Source organism: Pongo abelii, chromosome 14 (assembly GCF_028885655.2).
Source record: "Pongo abelii isolate AG06213 chromosome 14, NHGRI_mPonAbe1-v2.0_pri, whole genome shotgun sequence".
NCBI classification, from domain to species: domain Eukaryota; kingdom Metazoa; phylum Chordata; class Mammalia; order Primates; family Hominidae; genus Pongo; species Pongo abelii.
In genome coordinates this window covers 41,230,046-41,249,358 of record NC_071999.2, presented here as the reverse complement: position 1 = coordinate 41,249,358, position 19,313 = coordinate 41,230,046, and the positions used below count along the sequence as shown (strand labels likewise).

At 37.1% G+C, this 19,313-nt stretch overlaps 1 protein-coding gene across 8 annotated transcripts in view; it reads left to right on the top strand.

Moving 5' to 3' along the window:
• The window catches only part of CCDC169 (coiled-coil domain containing 169), a 97,232-nt gene that overhangs the window by 11,896 nt on the left and 66,023 nt on the right, over nucleotides 1-19,313 (top strand). For all 8 annotated transcript variants that reach the window (XR_008512599.2, XM_054528918.2, XM_054528919.2 and 5 more), the window contains exons 3-4: nucleotides 2,657-2,767; nucleotides 2,850-2,890. Coding sequence is in view for 7 of the 8 variants with exons in the window: in XM_054528918.2 (XP_054384893.2) it covers nucleotides 2,657-2,767; nucleotides 2,850-2,890 (152 nt within the window). In the remaining variant the exon portion in view is untranslated. The remainder of the gene's footprint in view (nucleotides 1-2,656; nucleotides 2,768-2,849; nucleotides 2,891-19,313) is intronic.

Genomic DNA, 19,313 nt, shown 5'->3' with positions numbered 1-19,313 from the left:
AAACAAAACCAATGCATAAAATGCTCATATAGTGTCACTGGCAGCCAAGTTTAAATAAAGCAGAGCCCCAGCGACACCCCAAAAGAGGCAGAGGGTGGCTGGGTACACTCTGACTAATGCACCTAATTCCAAAGTTTGTCAGCTTCTCCAGAGGTCACTTTCTTTGCACCAGTGAAGCATTGAAGGTAGCAGACACCATAGCAGGAAGAAAAGAGAGGATCCCTAAGACAAAAGATTCTTGGCAGCTGCTGGAAAATTCCCTAATATCCTAGCCATGGGTCAGCTAGCCATCAGCAACTAGTATTCACAGGTGGCCCTATGCCCCACCTGATAGAAACCAGACTGGCAGGCTCAGGCCCTGGAGCATACAGCACTCACCATACGGGACACTAAAATTGTAACCAGCAATTGTAAGTGCTGATTGCGTAGTTCAATTAACAAAAGCGAGGTCCAGTAGAGAGAAAGTGACTTCATTGACCAAAACTAATAATGGACAAGTGGCCAGATTCACATCCAAAATAACCATGTCCAATTTCTAGGGAAAAGGCAGGGGGCTTACAAAGGGAAACAATATGGGAGGCATGCAGGAGTTGTGCTGGTTACAAGGTCTGTGTGTCTTGTTTTGGTGTCTATCTTGGGTCTTTTGTGTTGTCCCATGTTGATGTTGGGGTTAATAAGTCACTTTCTGCCAGACCTTCCTCTTATTAATTGGACTCTGTAAGTGGCGAGTAGCCGGATTCCATTTGGTTATGATTGTATACTAATAGGTCTGTCTGTCTGTCTGTCTATCTATCTATCTATCTATCTTATTTTTATTTTTTTGAGAAAAATTTTTATTTTTTTGAGATGCAGACTTGGTATGTCACCCAGGTTAGAGTGCAGTGGCGCAATCTCAGCTCACTGCAACCCCGCCTCCCGGGTTCAAGCAATTCTCCTGCCTCAGCCTCCTGAGTAGCTGGGATTATGGACACCTGCCACCATGCCCGGCTAATTTTTATATTCTTTAGTAGAGACGGGATTTCACCACATTGGCCAGGCTAGTCTTGAACTCCTGACCTCAAGTGATCCGCCAGCCTCAGCCTCCCAAAATGGGATTACAGGTGTGAGCCACCGTGCCTGGCTGGCTTGTCTATATTTGATAATCTAAATTTGATGATTGACTTAAAAGTCAATAATATTTTAAAATAAAATGGTGTCAAAATTTATAAACTGTACTCAGATGTGCCAAAAATAAATTGCATTTTTAATTTTTTGGTAACCATTCTCGTCTTGCTCTGAAGCATCCATTACCATGGTAGGAAAGGGGATACCATGACAAAGGGAGACTTTAGGTAGCAAGTTATAAACATGATTCCATACAGTTGAGCTCTACTGTATCTTTTGGGTAAATGTTTAGTCTTTCAGGGCTTCTCCTTTCTTCTTGTACCTTTCTAAAGCTTTTGGGTTAATGACTTTCAGTTCCAGTATGGGAGGGTGTTCCAGCCCCTTTGGTAGACCACATTTGCATAGAGATGAGGGTGTAAGGGAGACCTGTGTCAGGTCTGAGGAGGTTGGTAGTGGTATGTGCTAATACTCTTTCTACTTAACTCTTCCACCAACTGTTATGTAGCAGCAGTTATTTCAGACATGTGAAGAGCATTTAAAGTTGAAAAAGAAGCCATCTTTTTGCCCTCTACAACGCCTGACTTCAAAGACTCGAAAAAGTTAGCTTTGGGCTTTGAATCTGAACAAAGACCTTTTAATTTTTGGCTGTATTCTTCTTTTTCCCCAGACGTAAGGAAAATGCTTTGACTTTAATAGCTAAAGGGGTTTAGTGAAAGAAAACTGCTTAAGGTTAAGAGAAAATGCCTGAGAAGATAGCTAAATGTACATTGTTCCTTCAGCTTAGCAGTTAAGAGGATATGATTTCAAAGGCAGATAAAACTGGATTAAAAACCCGGTTCCCTTATTTATTAGCTCTGTCATCTTAAGAATGTTATTTGACATTGACATCTTTGAGCCTTGGTTTCCTCATCTTTGTAAAATAGGTAACTACATTTCTAAAATGAGGATTAAATTACTTAATGTATGTAAAGCATTTTGTGCTTTACACACAGCAGACACATAAGTGATAGTTATTAAGCAGACTTCAGAATTGCTTTCAAAGGAAAAAAATGAACATGACATTGGATAGGTTAGAATGTTTAGGATATTTTATATACATATAAACATATAAAATATATAAAAATATATTTCAAGTTTCCTTGGAACTTGAAATATTCATATGTATATTTATGGATATATATGAATATTATATATATGGGTATTTCAAGTTCCAAGGAAAGAAACATGTCCTGATATTCCCTCTAATTGAATTCATTGTAAGGATGCACAAGAAGTAAAAGAAAAAAGGGGGTGGGAAGTAGGGAAGAAGAGGAATTGCAGTAGTTGTGATAAGGTTTGGCTGTGTGGTAGCCTGAGTGTGGGTCTAATTCTTGCAATCTGGAAAATCTTACTAACAGAAATACAGACTTAATAATTATTTCCTTCTAGTTGATCTGTATTGCCAATAAAGTCAAATATAGTAATAGAGTAAGATCAAGCTCATCATGTTATTTTAATGAATAAATGAGAGGTAGTGGGGTGATCTTGATTGTTTCCCCCTGTTTTTACTCAGGTAGTGAATGGAAAACCCGTTATGAGACACAACTTGAATTAAATGATCAACTAGAAAAGCAAATTGTTTATCTCAAGGAGAAGATGGAAAAAATCCGTGGAAACTCTTCAGGTACAAAACCAATCATATGTATGTTTTATAATTTGAGTTAAAACTGATAAAACATTAAGTGCTCATATTTGATTTATTGTAGATAGACTATCTTCTATTCGTGTCTATGAACGAATGCCAGTGGTGAGTAGAAATGTGATTAAACACAAAGAATAATTGAAGGAAATTATGTCTATTTTTTCCAGACATGTTTCAAACAGAAGTTTGAAGACTAGGGCAAGGTCCAAATAAACTATTTTGTTCAAGGGACCTGTTTGAAGTAACAACAAATAATTTTTGAGTAGCTATAGGTGGAGCACTAAGTTGCCAGCTATATTCACAGGTGTCCTGAAGAGCAGAGAATGTATGGATATTGCTTTTTGAATCACTGCCAACCTTCAGAGAAAGATATAGACAAATACTGTGTTTTTGCTAATAATGAATTGAGGAGAAATAAGTCTTTTTGCACACTTGTTATTTTCAACCCAGACATGCCTTTATTTCCATATCTTGGAAAGTCAGGAATTTTTCTTTTTTAATTCGAAAAATTGTTTTCCTGTGTGCTGTCATAGAGTTATATCGCCCTCTTGTGGCATTTAGAAATAGTTGCTAGGGCTATGTTAAGCTTAGTGCCTTTTCTTAATTGCAGGTTGAATTTTATTACTACCTACTGGATATAAAATATTCTATCTACTTGCTTCTTGATAACTGAGGCTCAGTCCTAGCTCAAGAGAGTGGGTATCACCACCCTTGTGGAGAGTAGCAACAAGTGCTGGTATGACTTGGTAAAATACCTTAGGGCATATCTAAGGAGCATTTAATTGGTTTTCTAACTACTACCTGAGACTCTGGAACATATTCATGTTGGAAAAAATACATTTATTTTCCTTGATGTATTTGTGTTATTTTTGAAAATGTGGTTCTCTAAGAGGTTTAATAATTTAGATCCAGAGACAGAGAATTATATTTCTCCACAGTAAGGGACTGAAGAAATATTAACACAACGAAGAGTGGGCCCACAGACCAAGCAGAAAGGAAAGAGAATTAAAGTTCAGTATAAACAGAACTGGTCCTCTCTATTCTCTGGACAGGTGCTTTCATGAGTATTTGGTACTCATGAATCCAAGAGGGGTGTGTCTGAGCAGCAGAGATTAGAAATCTAGCCAAGGAGTCAGCGATAGAAGTGTCCAAATACTAAGCAAAAAGCATTGGGATCCAACAATCCTATATCCAGTCAAGAGACCCTCTTAGCTAAGGACAAAAGATACTAAGTCTTATTCTTTGATATAAAGAATAATATTTGTGAAATTCAGACACATAATTGTGTAATGCAGACATATTTTTGGCTTCCTGTTAAATTGACAATTAGGGAAAAGGGCTTAAATTAGTTGCTTTTGTGAGATAGAGTATGAATTCAAACACCATCTGTAAATTTCCCGATTCTTTATCCTTGTTGTGGATTGTTTAGTGTTTAGGAGTAATCTGTACAGACATACTTATGAAATTGATGTGTTAGTTTGAATACTAATTTTGAGTAATTTCAAACTACAGATTTGCTTATGAGTAGCAAAAGGATGGGCACTTGTTGTTGACTAGTATATGTGTAATATTTTATATGTTATTTGACAAAAATATATAAAATGTTATCTTTAAACTAGATCATTAAAGTGGACTTCATTTTAATATAATTTTATCTCTCTTTAATTGTGGTAAATATACATAATGTAAAATTCACCATTCAGCATTTTTTTTTTTTTTTTGAGGGAGGGTCTCACTCTGTCACCCAGGCTGGAGTGTAGTGGTTCAATCTTGGCTCACTACAGCCTTTGCCTGCTGAGCTCAAGCAATCCTCTCACCTCAGCCTCCTGAATAGCTGGGACTACAGGCTTATGCCACCATGCCTGGCTAATTATTGTATTTTTAGTAGAGACGAGGTTTCACCATGTGTCCCAGGCTGGTGTCGAACTCCTGAGCTCAAGCAATCCACCTGCCTCGCCTCCCAAAGTGCTGGGATGACAGGTGTGAGTCACCACACCCCGCCTGTTTCAGCCATTTTGAAATGTAAAGTTCAGTGTGATTTTAATATTTTAGAAAAAATTATTCACATAAGTGAGAGTGAAGCTTTAGTCTTTGTTCTGATATTAGGTTGGTGCCTCCAACTTTTTTTTTTTCTTGAGGTTCACTTTTCTCCTCTGAAGGTAAGATACATTATATTATCTTCTAAGTGTCTTTCAGTGGGGTAATTTATTAAAATTTTATTTTAGCATGATGTATCAAGGGTTGCATTTGGCAGAATGTAAGAGAAAGGTTTAAACAAGTAAAGTTTTTTTTCTCTTTTCTTTTTTTTCCTCATGTGACAGAAAGTATGAGGTTTGCAGTCCAGGGGTGGTGCAGTAGCTGTATAATGCCTTAAGGAATCCAGGCTTCCCCTAAGTTTCTACTCTGCCATCCATTTGTGAGTGGCTTTTGTCCTCGTGTTTAAAGGTGGCTACTTCACCTTCTCAGCTGCTTCACATTATCATTCAAAAAAAGAAGTAGGTGAAGGAGAAATGGTAAAGGTGAAAGCCAGTCAGGTCTACTCCCCTTCAAAGAGCTTTCTAAGATGCTACACCCAGTAATTCCCCTTGACATTTCACTGGCAGTTAGAACTGTATCATATGGGCACCTTTGTGTGCATGACAGGCTAGGAAATATAGTGTTTTACTGAATATACAGGAAGAAGAGAAGAGTGGATTGTGAGTGTACAGTTGGCTGTATCTGCCACACACAAAGTCATTTAAAGTGAAGGCATTTCATTTTATGTATTCATTCAGTTCATTCATACATATTCATTCAACATGTATTCAGTTTATATTATTTGGAAAATAAAAGGCAAAGAAAAAGAATATGATAAAATCAAACATATCCACTGTAGACAGTTCTGTTTTTAGTAATTTTTGTATGCATACATATTGATTAAAAAGAACAACCAAATAAATAAGTCAGCCAAAAAACAAAGTGAAAAAGGATTACAGCTAGTTTTTATTGTTGTTTAAAATATAATTACAACCTTACCGCATGGACAGTTTTGAATCCTATGCTAATCAGGGTAATTAAGTCAATTATTTCATATGTTATGTTCTCTTCATGTGCATTTTCCAAGGATATATTATGTTCCATTGTGTTGGAATGTGAATGTTCAATTACTTTTCCCTATAACTGGGTATTTTAGGTTGTTTCTGGTTTTAATTTTGAGTTAAAACCCACAGAGTGTATTATGGCAAACAAGTCCATATTCTAGTATTTATAAATCTTCAGATCTGTGTCCCTTTTTGACTTTAAATATTTTAATGAAAACAATTTATAGAGTTGTGATCCCTTTTGTTCTCCTCCCTGTCTTCTTTTTGTTTCCTTTTCATAGGCAAGGACTACCATGAATTTGGTATATATTATTTCAGTTTATTTTTAATATCTCTCTACATGTTGTATGTATAAAAATGCATATAAAAAGTATCATACTGTGCATATCATTCTTTTACTTATTATTTAATTCCATTCATGTTAATAAAGATCTAGTAAATTTTATCAGTTGTATAGTATTTCATTATATGTGTATATCCTTAGTATATTTGTTAGCCTATTTACGTACATCATGAATTTTTCAAAATCTCACTATGACAAGCATTGCCACAGTGAATATCTTTATATATGTCTTTCAGTGCAAAGTGTTCTCTAGGCTTAGCAAACTTTTCTGTAGATGGATAAATAGTAAATATTTTCAGCATTGCAGCTGTATGATCTCTGATCTTTGTTGTAGCTATTCAACCCTGCTGCTGTAGTATAAAGGGAGCCATAGACGATACCTAATTGGTAGGCTGTATTCTAAAAAATCTTGGTTTACAAAAACAGGCAGAAGCTGAATTTGATCTTTAGGCTATAGTTTGCCAGCCCCTGCTTTAAGGCAGTGATACGTAAACTTTGGTAGGTTGTGGAATCACCTAGGGCACTTCATAAAAATACTTCATAAAAAAAAAGGATAGGCCAAGTCCTATCCTTCAACCTACTTGCCACCTCTATACATTTTTATTAATTCTTCGGGTAATTCTAATAAAAAAGTTTGAGAACCACTGCTTCAAGTATACATGTTCTTAGAAGTGGAATTTTAAAATCATAAGATAGGTAGATTTTCAAATTATTATAAAGTATTTCTGGGTCAGTCTGTCTAAAGACACCCCAGCTCTACAGTTAGTTCAGTATGTCTGGAATAAATAAGAGGGATGATGAGCAATGATGCTGGAAATAATATGCAGGGGCTAAATAATAAAGGGTTTGGTATTCATGTTAGGGAGTGTGAATTTTTTTATATATGATAAGAAGCTATTGAAATATTTTATATAGAGATTGAAAGATCCTCCCACCCCCACCCCAACTACCATGAAGAAAGGATTCCTCAGGGTGGGTTAGAATTGAATCAGAGAAACCAGTTAGGATGCTTTTGTCGTAGTCTAGGTAAGGGAAGGTGGGTTTTTCTTTTAGCTTGGGCAGTATTATATGGGGATGGAGCAGAGGAGACAGATTAAAGATCTATTTAGGAATGAGGATTTCATGAATACTTAGATATTGGGTGAGACTGCAAGAGAATTTAATGACAGTTGAGAGTTTTGGCTTGAATAACTTCATGGATTACAATGAACAGGATAATAGAAATTGAAACTAGTTAGGATGTTAGGAAATGTAAGTTTAGTTTTGTTTGTGTGTATTACACAGGTGATAGTGGTTTGGAAGCAACTGAAAATAATTTTGGATTATGGAAAGTTGCTTCTCTGAAAATAGAGATCACCAAGTCATAAGTGTCACATGAAGTCATGAAACTACAAGGGATTGCTCGGGAAAAATATGCAGTCTGAAAAATAGGATTGAGGTTGAAACCCTGGGGAATGCTGACATTTAAAGTGTTAGGAGGCAGTTTAGGGAATATTATTGAGAAGGAAAAATATTGAGAAAGGATGAGGGGGACAACTGAAAGAATGGTATCACAGAAGTCAAGAAGGGGAAGGCTTTATGAATGTTCAGCAAAAGAATGTTCTAGAAACTTCTGCTGTAGGAGAGGATAAAACACGTTGTCCAGAGTTCAGGCAAATTATTCAAAAGCGAAGAAAGAAGTGCCAATTAGAGGCTAGGGCATTAGGAGAAAATGTGATGTGGTGTGTAGTGGAAGAGTGGGGGTGAGAAAATGTACTGAGTATAACCTATTTTCCCTAGAAACGTAGGTTTTGGAATCAGACCATCATGGCTCAAATTCAGACTATGGGATACTGAGGAAGGTATTTCATCTCTCTGAGGCTTATCCTCATCTGTAAAATTGAGTTAGTTAAACTCTCATGCGGGGTTACTGTGAAGATTATTAGAGATAGATAAAACAAATAGCATAGTGCCTGACATAGTAAGCTCTGTGTTAGTTCCTGTTCTATTTACCCTTGATAAAGGAAAAGTACTATTTTATTAAAACAAGTCTGTTGTGAAATTAACCCCAATCATCTTGGAAGGAATAAGCATAAGGCCCAAAGATGTGCAATCTGTTTTCACTTATTAAGCTGTGCTGTTACATAAGTTGCGAATCTTCTGAATCTTTTGGTACCTTCTCAAAACTATAATAGAATTCATTAGATATTTAACCCCTTTTTTTTTTTTTTTTGAGATGGAGTCTTGCTCTGTTGCCCAGGCTGGAGTGTAATGGCACGATCTCGGGTCACTGCAACCCCCGCCTCCCGGGTTCAAGCGATTCTTCTGCCTCAGCCTCCCAAGTAGCTGGGATTACAGGTGCCTGCCACCACTCTCAATTTTTGTATTTTTAGTAGAGATGGGGTTTTGCCATGTTGGCCAGGCTGAACTCCTGACCTCAGGTTATCTGCCTGCCTCAGCCTCCCATTACCAGGCATGAGCCATCTCACCCGGCTGATATTTAACCCTCTTAATAAAAAGTGCAGAACCTTTACTTCCCTTGAGCTAGTTGGGTGTACATTTTCTAGTCTCTAACATGTGCATTCACCAAAAAGGGACTTAGTGCCTACCTGAAATTCCTTCCAAGAATTTCCAGGTATGTTCAGCAAAGACCTGTAGCCATATTAATATATATTAAAGGTATATTCTTTTTTAATTTTAATGTTTAAGTTCTGGGGTACATGTGCAGGATGTGCAGATTTGTTACATAGGTAAACATGTGCCATGGTGGTTTGCTGCACCTATCAACACATCACCTAGGTATTAAGTCCAGCATGCATTAGCTATTTTTCCTAATGCTCTCCACTCCCCCACCCTACCCCCTGACAGGCCCCATTGTGTGTTGTTCCCCTCTCTGTGTCCGTGTGTTCTCAATATTCAGGCCCCACTTATAAGTGAGAACATGGGGTGTTTGTTTTTCTGTTCCTGCATTAGTTTACTGAGGGAAATGGCTTTCAGCTCCATCCATATCCCTGCAAAGGATATGATCTCTTTCCTTTTTATGGCTGCATATTATTCCATGGTGTATATGTACCACATTTTCTTTATCCAATCTATCATTGATGGGCATTTGGGTTGATTCCATGTCTTTGCTATTGTGAATAGTGCTGCTTAATGTGTACTTTTATATACATTATGTATGTATACTAATGTATATTAAAAGTATACGTTCTGAGGATTTCCCCAGAAATTTGGTAGGTCTGGAGTAAGGCCTGGACATTTGTATTTTTTTGGCTGACATCACAATGGCTCTATTACAGAGCACAACTTGAGATCAACAGATATAGGGGATCTATATCCCTCAGGGAAAGATGTGGAATACAGCCTTGCTTGTGATAAGTTACAGTAATGGCTCTTATCAACAAGCCTCACCATATCTCTGTAGTCAATTGTATTGCAAAGTGGAAGTCCTATTGCTTGACTCATTCAGAGTCATAAAAGTGATGACCCCTATTTTTCTCTTTCTCTAGATTTCCTATCAATACCCTCCCCCTTGTCCGCCACTACACCCAGGCAGCTTGGATCCTTCAGGGAAATCTCTCACCAGTGCATATGCTTTGTCAGTCAGATGGATCCTGTTCCTAAAGCTAACAAGACTAGCTGGTGGTGAAAAGAATGGGGGAGAAGGTGTAGAAACAGAGAAACATTATTTAGGAAAATACTTAATCTCATCTCAAACATTCTCTGGAAGACTCTTGATCAATTTGTAGAAAACCAATTCACAGGAAGCCAATTTGCCAAAATCCAAATCCTTGAATATGTTCTAATGAATATAATTTTATTTAGTAACATTTTAAGAAATGTTTATTGAAAACCCAAAACTTATGGAAATCATTTAGCATTTAGTATTATTATTGAAAATATTCTTAGAAAAAGAGTATATTTCAGACTGTAAGTTCACATATATGAATGATTTTCCTTAAAGCGAATTTTTAGTAAGTTTGGAATCGTAGGTAGATTGGTCTCCCTGCAAATTAATCCTTTGATGAATTGGCTTTTTGAAATATTAATCTTTGACTGTTTGTCTATATTCCCTTCTGACATATGTTTCAGCTTGCCATAGGACAAACAGGAGAAGAACATATTACAAAAGCAAGAGAAGCCTGAAGAAAGAGATGGTTTTAAGTCTTAGTTCTTTTAAACCATAGGGCCATTGTTTTTATCACACACCTGGCTCTTCAGAGAAGCAAGACTCTCCCCTCTATTATTCTCTGTTGTGGTCCATGTCATGTCCCACTCTCTGACTTCCAGTCTTATTACTCATTGACCTACTTATCTTTTCTTCATCCTGATGCCCCACACCATTTTCCTGACTGTGATACTAATTTCTTTACCATGATTCAGATTCTTCTTTTAGCTGTGCTGCCTGATGGACATCCAGCCCCATTTGGGTCTTCCTGGGACCCATTACCTCACTGTACACCCAATTAGTCATGCTCCCACTGGGCTCACTCTGGTAGTTTATGCCTTTTGAAAATTCTTAGAAATGTTGTTTTTAATGCCTGATAACCAGTCATTAAAATTAGTGACCCTAGAGCACTATTGACATGTGTAAGTATATATTTTTAAAGTATTGAGGTTATGAAAATGCTATAATCTCTGAGACTGCCTCCTGAGCTGTTCTGTGGACAGCCCTCACTGGGTTTGTGTTCTCTCCAAGATCAGAATGGTCAATTGATAGGTACATAGCTTGAAATCACAGAGAGATAAGTTAGTTTAAACAGATTTTATATGCAAATCTAGTAACAGTGCTGTCCACAAGGGGGCATTTGGTATTTAAGTATGTAGAAGTCTGTGTTCTTTCATTGTTGCAGTTGCCTATATTGAAAAGTACTATATATGTAGGAGCTGTGCTTAACTACATTGTATTCTCCTGTTTTTTCTTTTGTAAGCGTTCAGTGGAGTGATTTTTTTTTTTACTTTTTTTGTGTGTGTTTGTTAGCAATTATTGGTTTAAAAAATAATATACAGGCCGGGCGCGGTGGCTCACGCCTTGTAATCCCAGCACTTTGGGAGGCCGAGGCAGGTGGATCACGAGGTCATAGATCGAGACCATCCTGGCTAACACGGTGAAACCCCGTCTCTACTAAAAATACAAAAAATTAGCCGGGCGCGATGGCGGGCTCTTGTAGTCCCAGCTGCTCGGGAGGCTGAGGCAGGAGAATGGTGTGAACCCGGCGGGCAGAGCCTGCAGTGAGCAGAGATCACGTCACTGCACTCCAGCCTGGGTGACAGGGAGACTCCGTCTCAAAAAAAAAAAAAAAAAATGCAGCTAATGGAATTTTCTTTCTGCTTTGGATAGAGATGAGGGACTTTTTTTTAAAACCTAAGTATACTTTATTTCAGGTGTGTAAACGGTATCTTGAAATTTCTTATTCTTACCCTGTTGTTTCAATCTACTCTTGGAAAATGACCTTTAAAAAGCAAATTAAAACAGGATCGTAGGTGAAATATGTTATTGCTTGGAATGCTAAGAAGTTATTAGTGTCAGAAACAAAACAAAACAGCTCTTTTATGATAATAGGAGAATTAGCTTTATGTATGTGATTTTCGTTGTTGTTAATATCTAGTAGAATTTTCAGTTTAACTGTGGTGTTGCTTTGTCTTTCCAGGCTGCAGTTTTCTAGTATATTACCATTGATTTATATCATCAGATAAAAGCAGTTCCTTGGGAAGATCAAGAACATTAAGTCATAAGTAGTCCAGTGAATTGGAAGTGATGGAATGAGAGAGTCTGTTCTTCTGTTTTAAAGATATCTAGTTCATTTTGGAGGCAGTAAAATAAGAGGGAACCTTAAAGTTATAGTAGTACAATTTTATACTTTTCAGGGATCTCCGGTATGTATATTTATAAATGGATAATTACAAATATCTTCTTGTTAATGGTCCAGGTTACTTCATGATTGCTGTAGTTTTTGCAAAATCTGTAATGTGTTTTTGTCGTCTCCCCAGGATAATTTATTTTTATGCTGGCCTTATTCCCGTGAGATTGCCACAATGAAGCATCCTAACTTCCTGAGTTACAGTATAATTTCAAAGCATAGTATGTCTAAAACACAACTCATAGGAAGCAGGTACAGAGAAGGAGAGTGAAGTGGGTTATTCTGGGAATTCTGGGCCACACCAGCTGTAACTGTGTGTGGGGGCAATGCTGAGGCTAACTGCAGAAGAGAAAATACTTTTTGTCTCTCTGTTGAGCCTGGAGAGAATGAACATGCACAGAGCTGGGAGACAAAGTCATGTGTTAGAGGCTGGAAGAAGAAACCAAGGTGTTAAAGCTTAAAGATAATAGTGAAGAAAGAACGAAAGACAAGGCACGAAGACCACAACTGCTATGAAGCTGCTTCTTAATACATTTTCCACATGGTGCTTATAAAGCTTTAGAAATTAGTACATTACAAAAAAATTTTAAATAAAAACATTGATGGAATTTCTAACTCAAACACCAGGGTGGGTTGTTAACAATCTCAAATGTGATCTATTTTAGAATTCACAGTTTTTGAGTATAAAATTACTATTTTTAAATCTTGTAGAATAGTAGAAATATTATTGAAGCAGTAGTATTATTGTACTTTAAAAAATGCAAATGTGCATAATTAGAATGTTCCCCATTTTAGTCAAAACATTTTTTGCTTGTGAAACTAGTAAGTAAGGCAGTATGTCTGTGGGGCCTCAGGAAATTTTTTTTTATGACTATTACGTCATTTGGTGTGTTCACTCTTACATGCTCCTGTCTCACAAGCCCATATTCATCCCATGTATAAAATTCCTACAGTACTCCCACCTGACAAAATCCAATAACAAATGTAAAATTGGAAAACTGTGGGTATAATTGGTGTAAGTAAAATCATAATTTTTATTTTGGTAAAGTTGAGTTTGAATTGTGAAGAAAATGTTAAGAATAGGCACCCAGGGGCCTACTTTTACATTTGGATATGATATTTATTAGACAAGACATGATAGCTGATCATTGAAATTAATGCATAAGAAGAAATCTCAGCAGGTGAGTGATTTAAACAAATTTTGGAAGGCTTATAGCTGGAAGAATACACATTGACTTGATAGAAGTTGAGGAAGCAACAACAGAGTGCCTGCAGAGAAGAATATCGGTGAAAATAATGCATTCACTCTTCTGATCTGCTTAGTGCTTTAGAACTTGGCAGGTATGGAAGAAGATGGGGGTGAGAAAGGAGCTGAAAACTGGGAGACAGTTGAAGATGAACACATGGAACAGTTGGTTACTGGGACCCCTCTGCCATCCCATGCAGCCAGGATACTCTCCTTCAGTTAGGAGTCTATTTTCTGGAGAAATTAAACTGCAATAGCTCTTGTACTTTGGAGTTTCAGACACAGAGAAGTGTGAGTGAGATAGAGGTCTAAGAATGATGGGATCAAATGAAAATATGCAGTTTGAATAATGGAACTCTCAGCTCTCTTCTCCTGCCCTACTCCATAAACCAGCAGCTAGGATTAAACCTTATGGGGTAGGAGATTGGAGGATTCTTCAGCAAAAAACCTGAAATGCCCTTTAGAAAAGTTAGTGTGTTGATTGGGAAGAAATAGGAAGAAAAAATGAGAGAAAAAATAATTTAAAAAAATAGAAAAGTTAGTGTGGTGACCCAACAATGAACCTCACAGACTTCCCAGGACAGGAAGGTTAATTGAGGACCCTAGGTGCTGGGCTTCAAAAATTTTTATACGTGTCACTACTTTTGTATCAGGTTTATACTTCTTAAGGGCTATTCTCTGCCTATGATTAAGTGCAGTGGAGCTACTAAAGCAGACCCATTCCTGCGAAACATGGGACTCCATTGTTAGCTGACTTCGACTTAAAGTTCCCTGATGTCTTTTTTCAAAAATTTTTTATTTCAATACATTTTGGGGTACAAATGGTTTTTTTTTGTCACATGGATGAATTATACAGTGGTGAATTCTCAGATTTTAGTGCACCCATCACCTGAGTAGTGTACATTGTCCCTAATGTGTAGTTTTATTATTTTATTATTATTATTATTATTATTTTTTTTTGAGACGGAGTTTGGCTCTTGTTGCCCAGGCTGGAGTGCAATGGTACGATCTCGGCTCACTGCAACCTCTGCCTCCTGCGTTCAAGCGATTCTCCTGCCTCAGCCTCCCAAATAGCTAGGATTACAGGCATGTGCCACCACGCCTGGCTGATTTTGTATTTTTAGTAGAGACGGGGTTTCTCCGTGTTGGTCAGGCTGGTCTCGAACTCCCAACCTCAGGTGATCCACCCGCCTCGGCCTCCCAAAGTGCTGGGATTACAGGCATGAGCCACCGCGCCTGGCCTATTTTTTTTTTTTTTTTTTAGTTTTTTTTTTTTTTTGAGATGGAGTCTCACTCTGTCACCTGGGCGTGAGTGCAGTGGTGCAATCTCGGCTCACTGCAACCTCCGCCTCCTGAGTTGAGGCGATTCTTCTGCCTCAGCCTCCTGAGTAGCTGGGATTACAGACGTGCACGGCCACTCCAGGCTAATTTTTTTGTATTTTTAGTAGAGATGGGGTTTCACCATGTTGGTCAGGTTGGTCTCGAACTCCTGACCTCGAGATCCGCCCGCTTTGGCCTCCCAAAGTGCTGGGATTATAGGTATGAGCCACCACACCCGGCCACTAATGTGTAGTTTTTTTATCCCTTCCTTCCCTCCCAGCCACCCACTTCTGGGTCTCTAAAGTTCATTATATCACTCTGTATGCTTCTGCATACTCAGTAAAGCTCCCACTTATAAGTCAGAACATACGGTGTTTGGTTTTCTACTCCTTTGTTACTTCACTTAGAATATTACCCTTCTATTCCATCCAAGTTACTGCAAAAGACATTGTTTCATTCCTTTTAATGCCTGAGTAGTATTCCATGGTGTATATATAACCACATTTTCTTTATCTACTTGTTAGCTGATGGGCACTTAGGTTGGTTCCACATCTTTGCAATTATGAATTGTGCTCCTATAAACATATGTGTGCAAGTGTCTTTTTTGTATAATGACTTCTCTTTCTTTGGGTAGATATCCAGTAGTGTGATTGCTGGATCACATGGTAGATCTACTTTTAGCTCTTTAAGGAATCTCCATACTGTTTTCTATAGAGGTTGTACTAATTTACATTCCCATCAGCAGTGTATAAGCATTCCCTTTTCCCCACATCCATGCGAACATCTATTTTTTTTTTACTTTTTAATAGCCATTCTTGCAGGAGTAAGGTAAGCATCTTTGTGGTTTTAGTTTACATTTCCCTGAGGATTAGTGATGTTGAGCATTTTTCCATGTTTGTTGGCCATTTGTATATCTTCATTTGAGAAATATCTATTCATGTACTTTGCCCACTTTTTGATGGAATTGTTTATTTCTTGCTGATTTGTTTGAGTTCCTTGTAGATTCTAGATTCTTTATCAGATGTGTGGTTTGCAAATAATTTCTCCCGTTCTGTGGGTTGTGTGCTTGCTGTGATTATTATGTCTTTTGCTGTGCAGAAGCTTTTTAGTTTAATTAGGTCTTATGTATTTATTTTTGTTTTTGTTGCATTTGCTTTTTGCATCTTAGTCATGAATTCTTTGCCTAGGCCAATGTCTATGAGAATTTTTCCAACCTTGTCTTCTAGAATTTTTATACTTTCAGATCTTATATGTAAGTCTTTGATCCATCTTGAGTTGATTTTTATATAAGGTAAGAGATAGGGATCCAGTTTTATTCTTCTACATGTGGATTGCTAGTTTTCCCTGCACCATTTATTAAAAAGAGGGTCCATTCCCTAAGTTATGTTTTTGTATGCTTTGTCAAAGATCAGCGGGCTGTAAGTATTTGGTTTTATTTCTGGGTTCTCTATTCTGTTCCATTAATCTATGTGCCTGTTTTTTATACCAGTACCATGCTGTTTTGGTAACTATACCCTTGTAGTATAATTTGAAGTCTAGTAATATGATGCCTCCAGGGTTGTTCTTTTGATTAGGATTGCTTTGGCTATTTGGACTCCTTTTTGGTTCAATATGAATTTTAGGATTTTTTTTTCTAATTCCATGAAAAATGATGTTGGTATTTTGATGGGAATTGCACTGAATGTATACATTGCTTTGGGCAATATGGTCCTTTTCACAATGATTCTTCCAATTCATGAGCATGGGATATGTTTCCTTTTTTGTGTGTTTCATCGGTGATTTCTTTCAGCAGTGGTTTGTAGTTGTCCTTGTAGAGATCTTTCACCTGCTTTGTTAAGTATATTCCTAGTTGTTGTTTTGTTTCGTTTTTGCAGCTATTGTAAAAGAGATTGAGTTCTTGATTTGATTCTCAGCTTGGTCGTTTTGTTGTGCAGCAGTGCTACTGATTTGTGTACATTGATTTTGTAACCTGACACTTTACTCAATTTGTTTATCAAATCTAGGAGCCTTTTGGGAGGAGTCTTTAGGATTTTCTAGGTATACAATCATGTCGTCTGAAAACAGCAATAGTTAGGATTCCTCTTTTCCAATTTGGATGCCCTTTATTTCTTTCTCTTGCCCGAATGCTCTGGCTAGGACTTCCAGAACTATATTCAATAGGAGTGGTGCAGGTAGGCATCCTTGTCTTGTTCCTGTTCTCAGGAAGAATGCTTTCAACTTCTCCGCACTCAGTATGATGTTGGCTGTGGGTTTGTCATGTGTGGTTTTTATTATTTTGAAGTAAGTCCCTTCTGTGTCTAGTTTGTTGAGAGTTTTTATCACAAAGTGATGCTGGATTTTGTCCAGTGCTTTTTCTGCATCTGTTGAGATGATCATATGGTTTTTGTTTTTAATTCTGTTTTTTGTGATATATCACATTTATTAACTTGCATATGTTAAATCATCCCTGCATCCCTGGAATGAAGCCCACTTGATCAAGGTACCTTATCTTTTTGATGTGCTGTTGGATTCAGTTAGCTAGTATTTTGTTGAGGATTTCTGCCTCTATGTTCATCAGGGAAATTGGTCTGTAGTTTTCTTTTTTTGTTGTATCCTTTCCAGATATTAGTATCAGGGTGATACTGGCTTCATAGAATGATTTAGGGAGGAGTCCCTCTTTCTCAGTCTTTTGAAATAGTTTCAGTAGGATTGATACCAATTCTTCTTTGAATGCCTGGTAGAATTTAGCTGTGAATCCATCTGGTCCTGGGTGTTTTTATTGTTGTTGGCAACTTTTAAATTACTGATTCAATCTCATTGCATATTATTGATCTGTTCAGGGTTTCTATTTCTTCCTGATTTAACCTAGGAGGGTTGTATGTTTCCAAGAACTTATCCATTTCCTCTAGGTTTTCTAGTTTCTGCACATAAAGGTATTCATAGCAGTCTCAAATGATTTTTTTTTTTTATTTGAGTTGGAGTCTTGCTCTCTCACCCCAGCTGGAGTGCAGTGGCACAATCTCAGTTTACTGCAACCTCCACCTGCTGGTTCAAGTGATTCTCCTGCCTCAGCCTCCCGAGTAGCTGGGATTATAGGCATCCACCACCACACCCAGCTAATTTTTGTATTTTTAGTAGAGATGGGGTTTCACCATGTTGGCCGGGCTGGTCTTGAACTTCTGACCTCAAATGATCTGCCCACTTCAGCCTCCCAAAGTGCTGGGATTACGGGCATGAGCCACCATGCCTGGCTTGAATGATCTTTTGTTATTTCTGTGGTGTTGGTTGTAATGTTTCCAGGATCATTTCTAATTGAGCTTATTTGGATCTTCTCTCTTCTTTTCTTGGTTAATCTAACTAATGTTCTATTTTGTTTATTTTTTCAAAGAGCCAGATTTTTGTATCATTGATCCTTTGGGGTTTTTTTGTTTGAATTTAATTTAGTTCTACTCTGATCTTGTTATTTCTTTTCTTCTTGTAGCTTTGGGTTTGGTTTGTTGTTGTTTCTCTAGCTCCTTGAGGTATGACATTAGGTTGGCAGTTTGTGCTCTTTCACCTTTTTTGATACAGGCATTTAGTGCTATAAACTTTCCTCTTAGCACTGCTTTTGCTGTATACTAGAGGTTTTGATGGCTTGTGTCATTATTATCATTCAATTCAAAGAATTTCTAAATTTCCATCTTTATTTCATTGTTAACCCAGATATCATTCAGGAGCAGATTATTTAATTTGTATGTATTCGTATAGTTCTGAGAGTTCCTTTTGGAGTTGATTTCTAATTTTATTCCTCTGTTGTCTGAGAATATACTTGATATGATTTCAATTTTTAAAAATTTATTGAGATTTATTTTGTGGCCTATCATACGGTCTGTCTTGGAGAATGTTCCATGTGCTCATGAGAAGAATGTATACTCTGCAGTTGTTGGGAAGAATGTTCTGTAAATATCTGTTAAGTGCATTCCTTCTGGAATGTCATTTAAGTTCATTGTTTGTTGACTTTCTGTCTCAAAGATCTGTCTAGTGCTGGTCAGTGGTGTATTGAAGTCTTCCACCATTATTGTGTTGCTGTCTCATTTCTTAGATCTAGTAGTAATTTTTAAAATTTAAACATTTTAAAATGTTTTATAAATCTGGGATCTCCAGTGTTAGGTGCATATAAATTTAAAATTGAAATATCTTCTTGTTGAATTGATCCTTTTGTCATTATATAGTGACCATCTTTGCTTTTTTTAATGTGTTATTGCTTTGAAGTCTGTTTTGTCTGATATAAGAATAGCTACTACTGCTCACTTTTGGTTTCTGTTTGCATGGAATATCTTTTTGCACCCTTTTACCTTGAGTTTATATGAATCCTTCCATGTTAGGTGAGTCTCTTGAAGACAGCAGATATTTGGTTTGTGATTTTTAAAATTCATTCTGTATTTTTTAAGCAGAGCATTTAGACCATTTACATTCAGTGTTAATATTGAGATACGAGGCACTGTTCTCTTCATCATATTAATTGTTACCTAGATAGTTTTTTTTCATTGTGTTATTGTTTTATATAGTACCTGTGAGTTTTAAGGTTTCAAGAGGTTCTGTTTTGGTACATATTGGGTTTTTGTTTCAAGGTCTAGAACTCCTTTTAGCATTTCTTATAGTGCTGGTTTGGTAGTGACAAATTCCCTCAGCGTTTGTTTGTCTGAAAATGACTTTATTTCTCCTTCATTTATGAAACTTA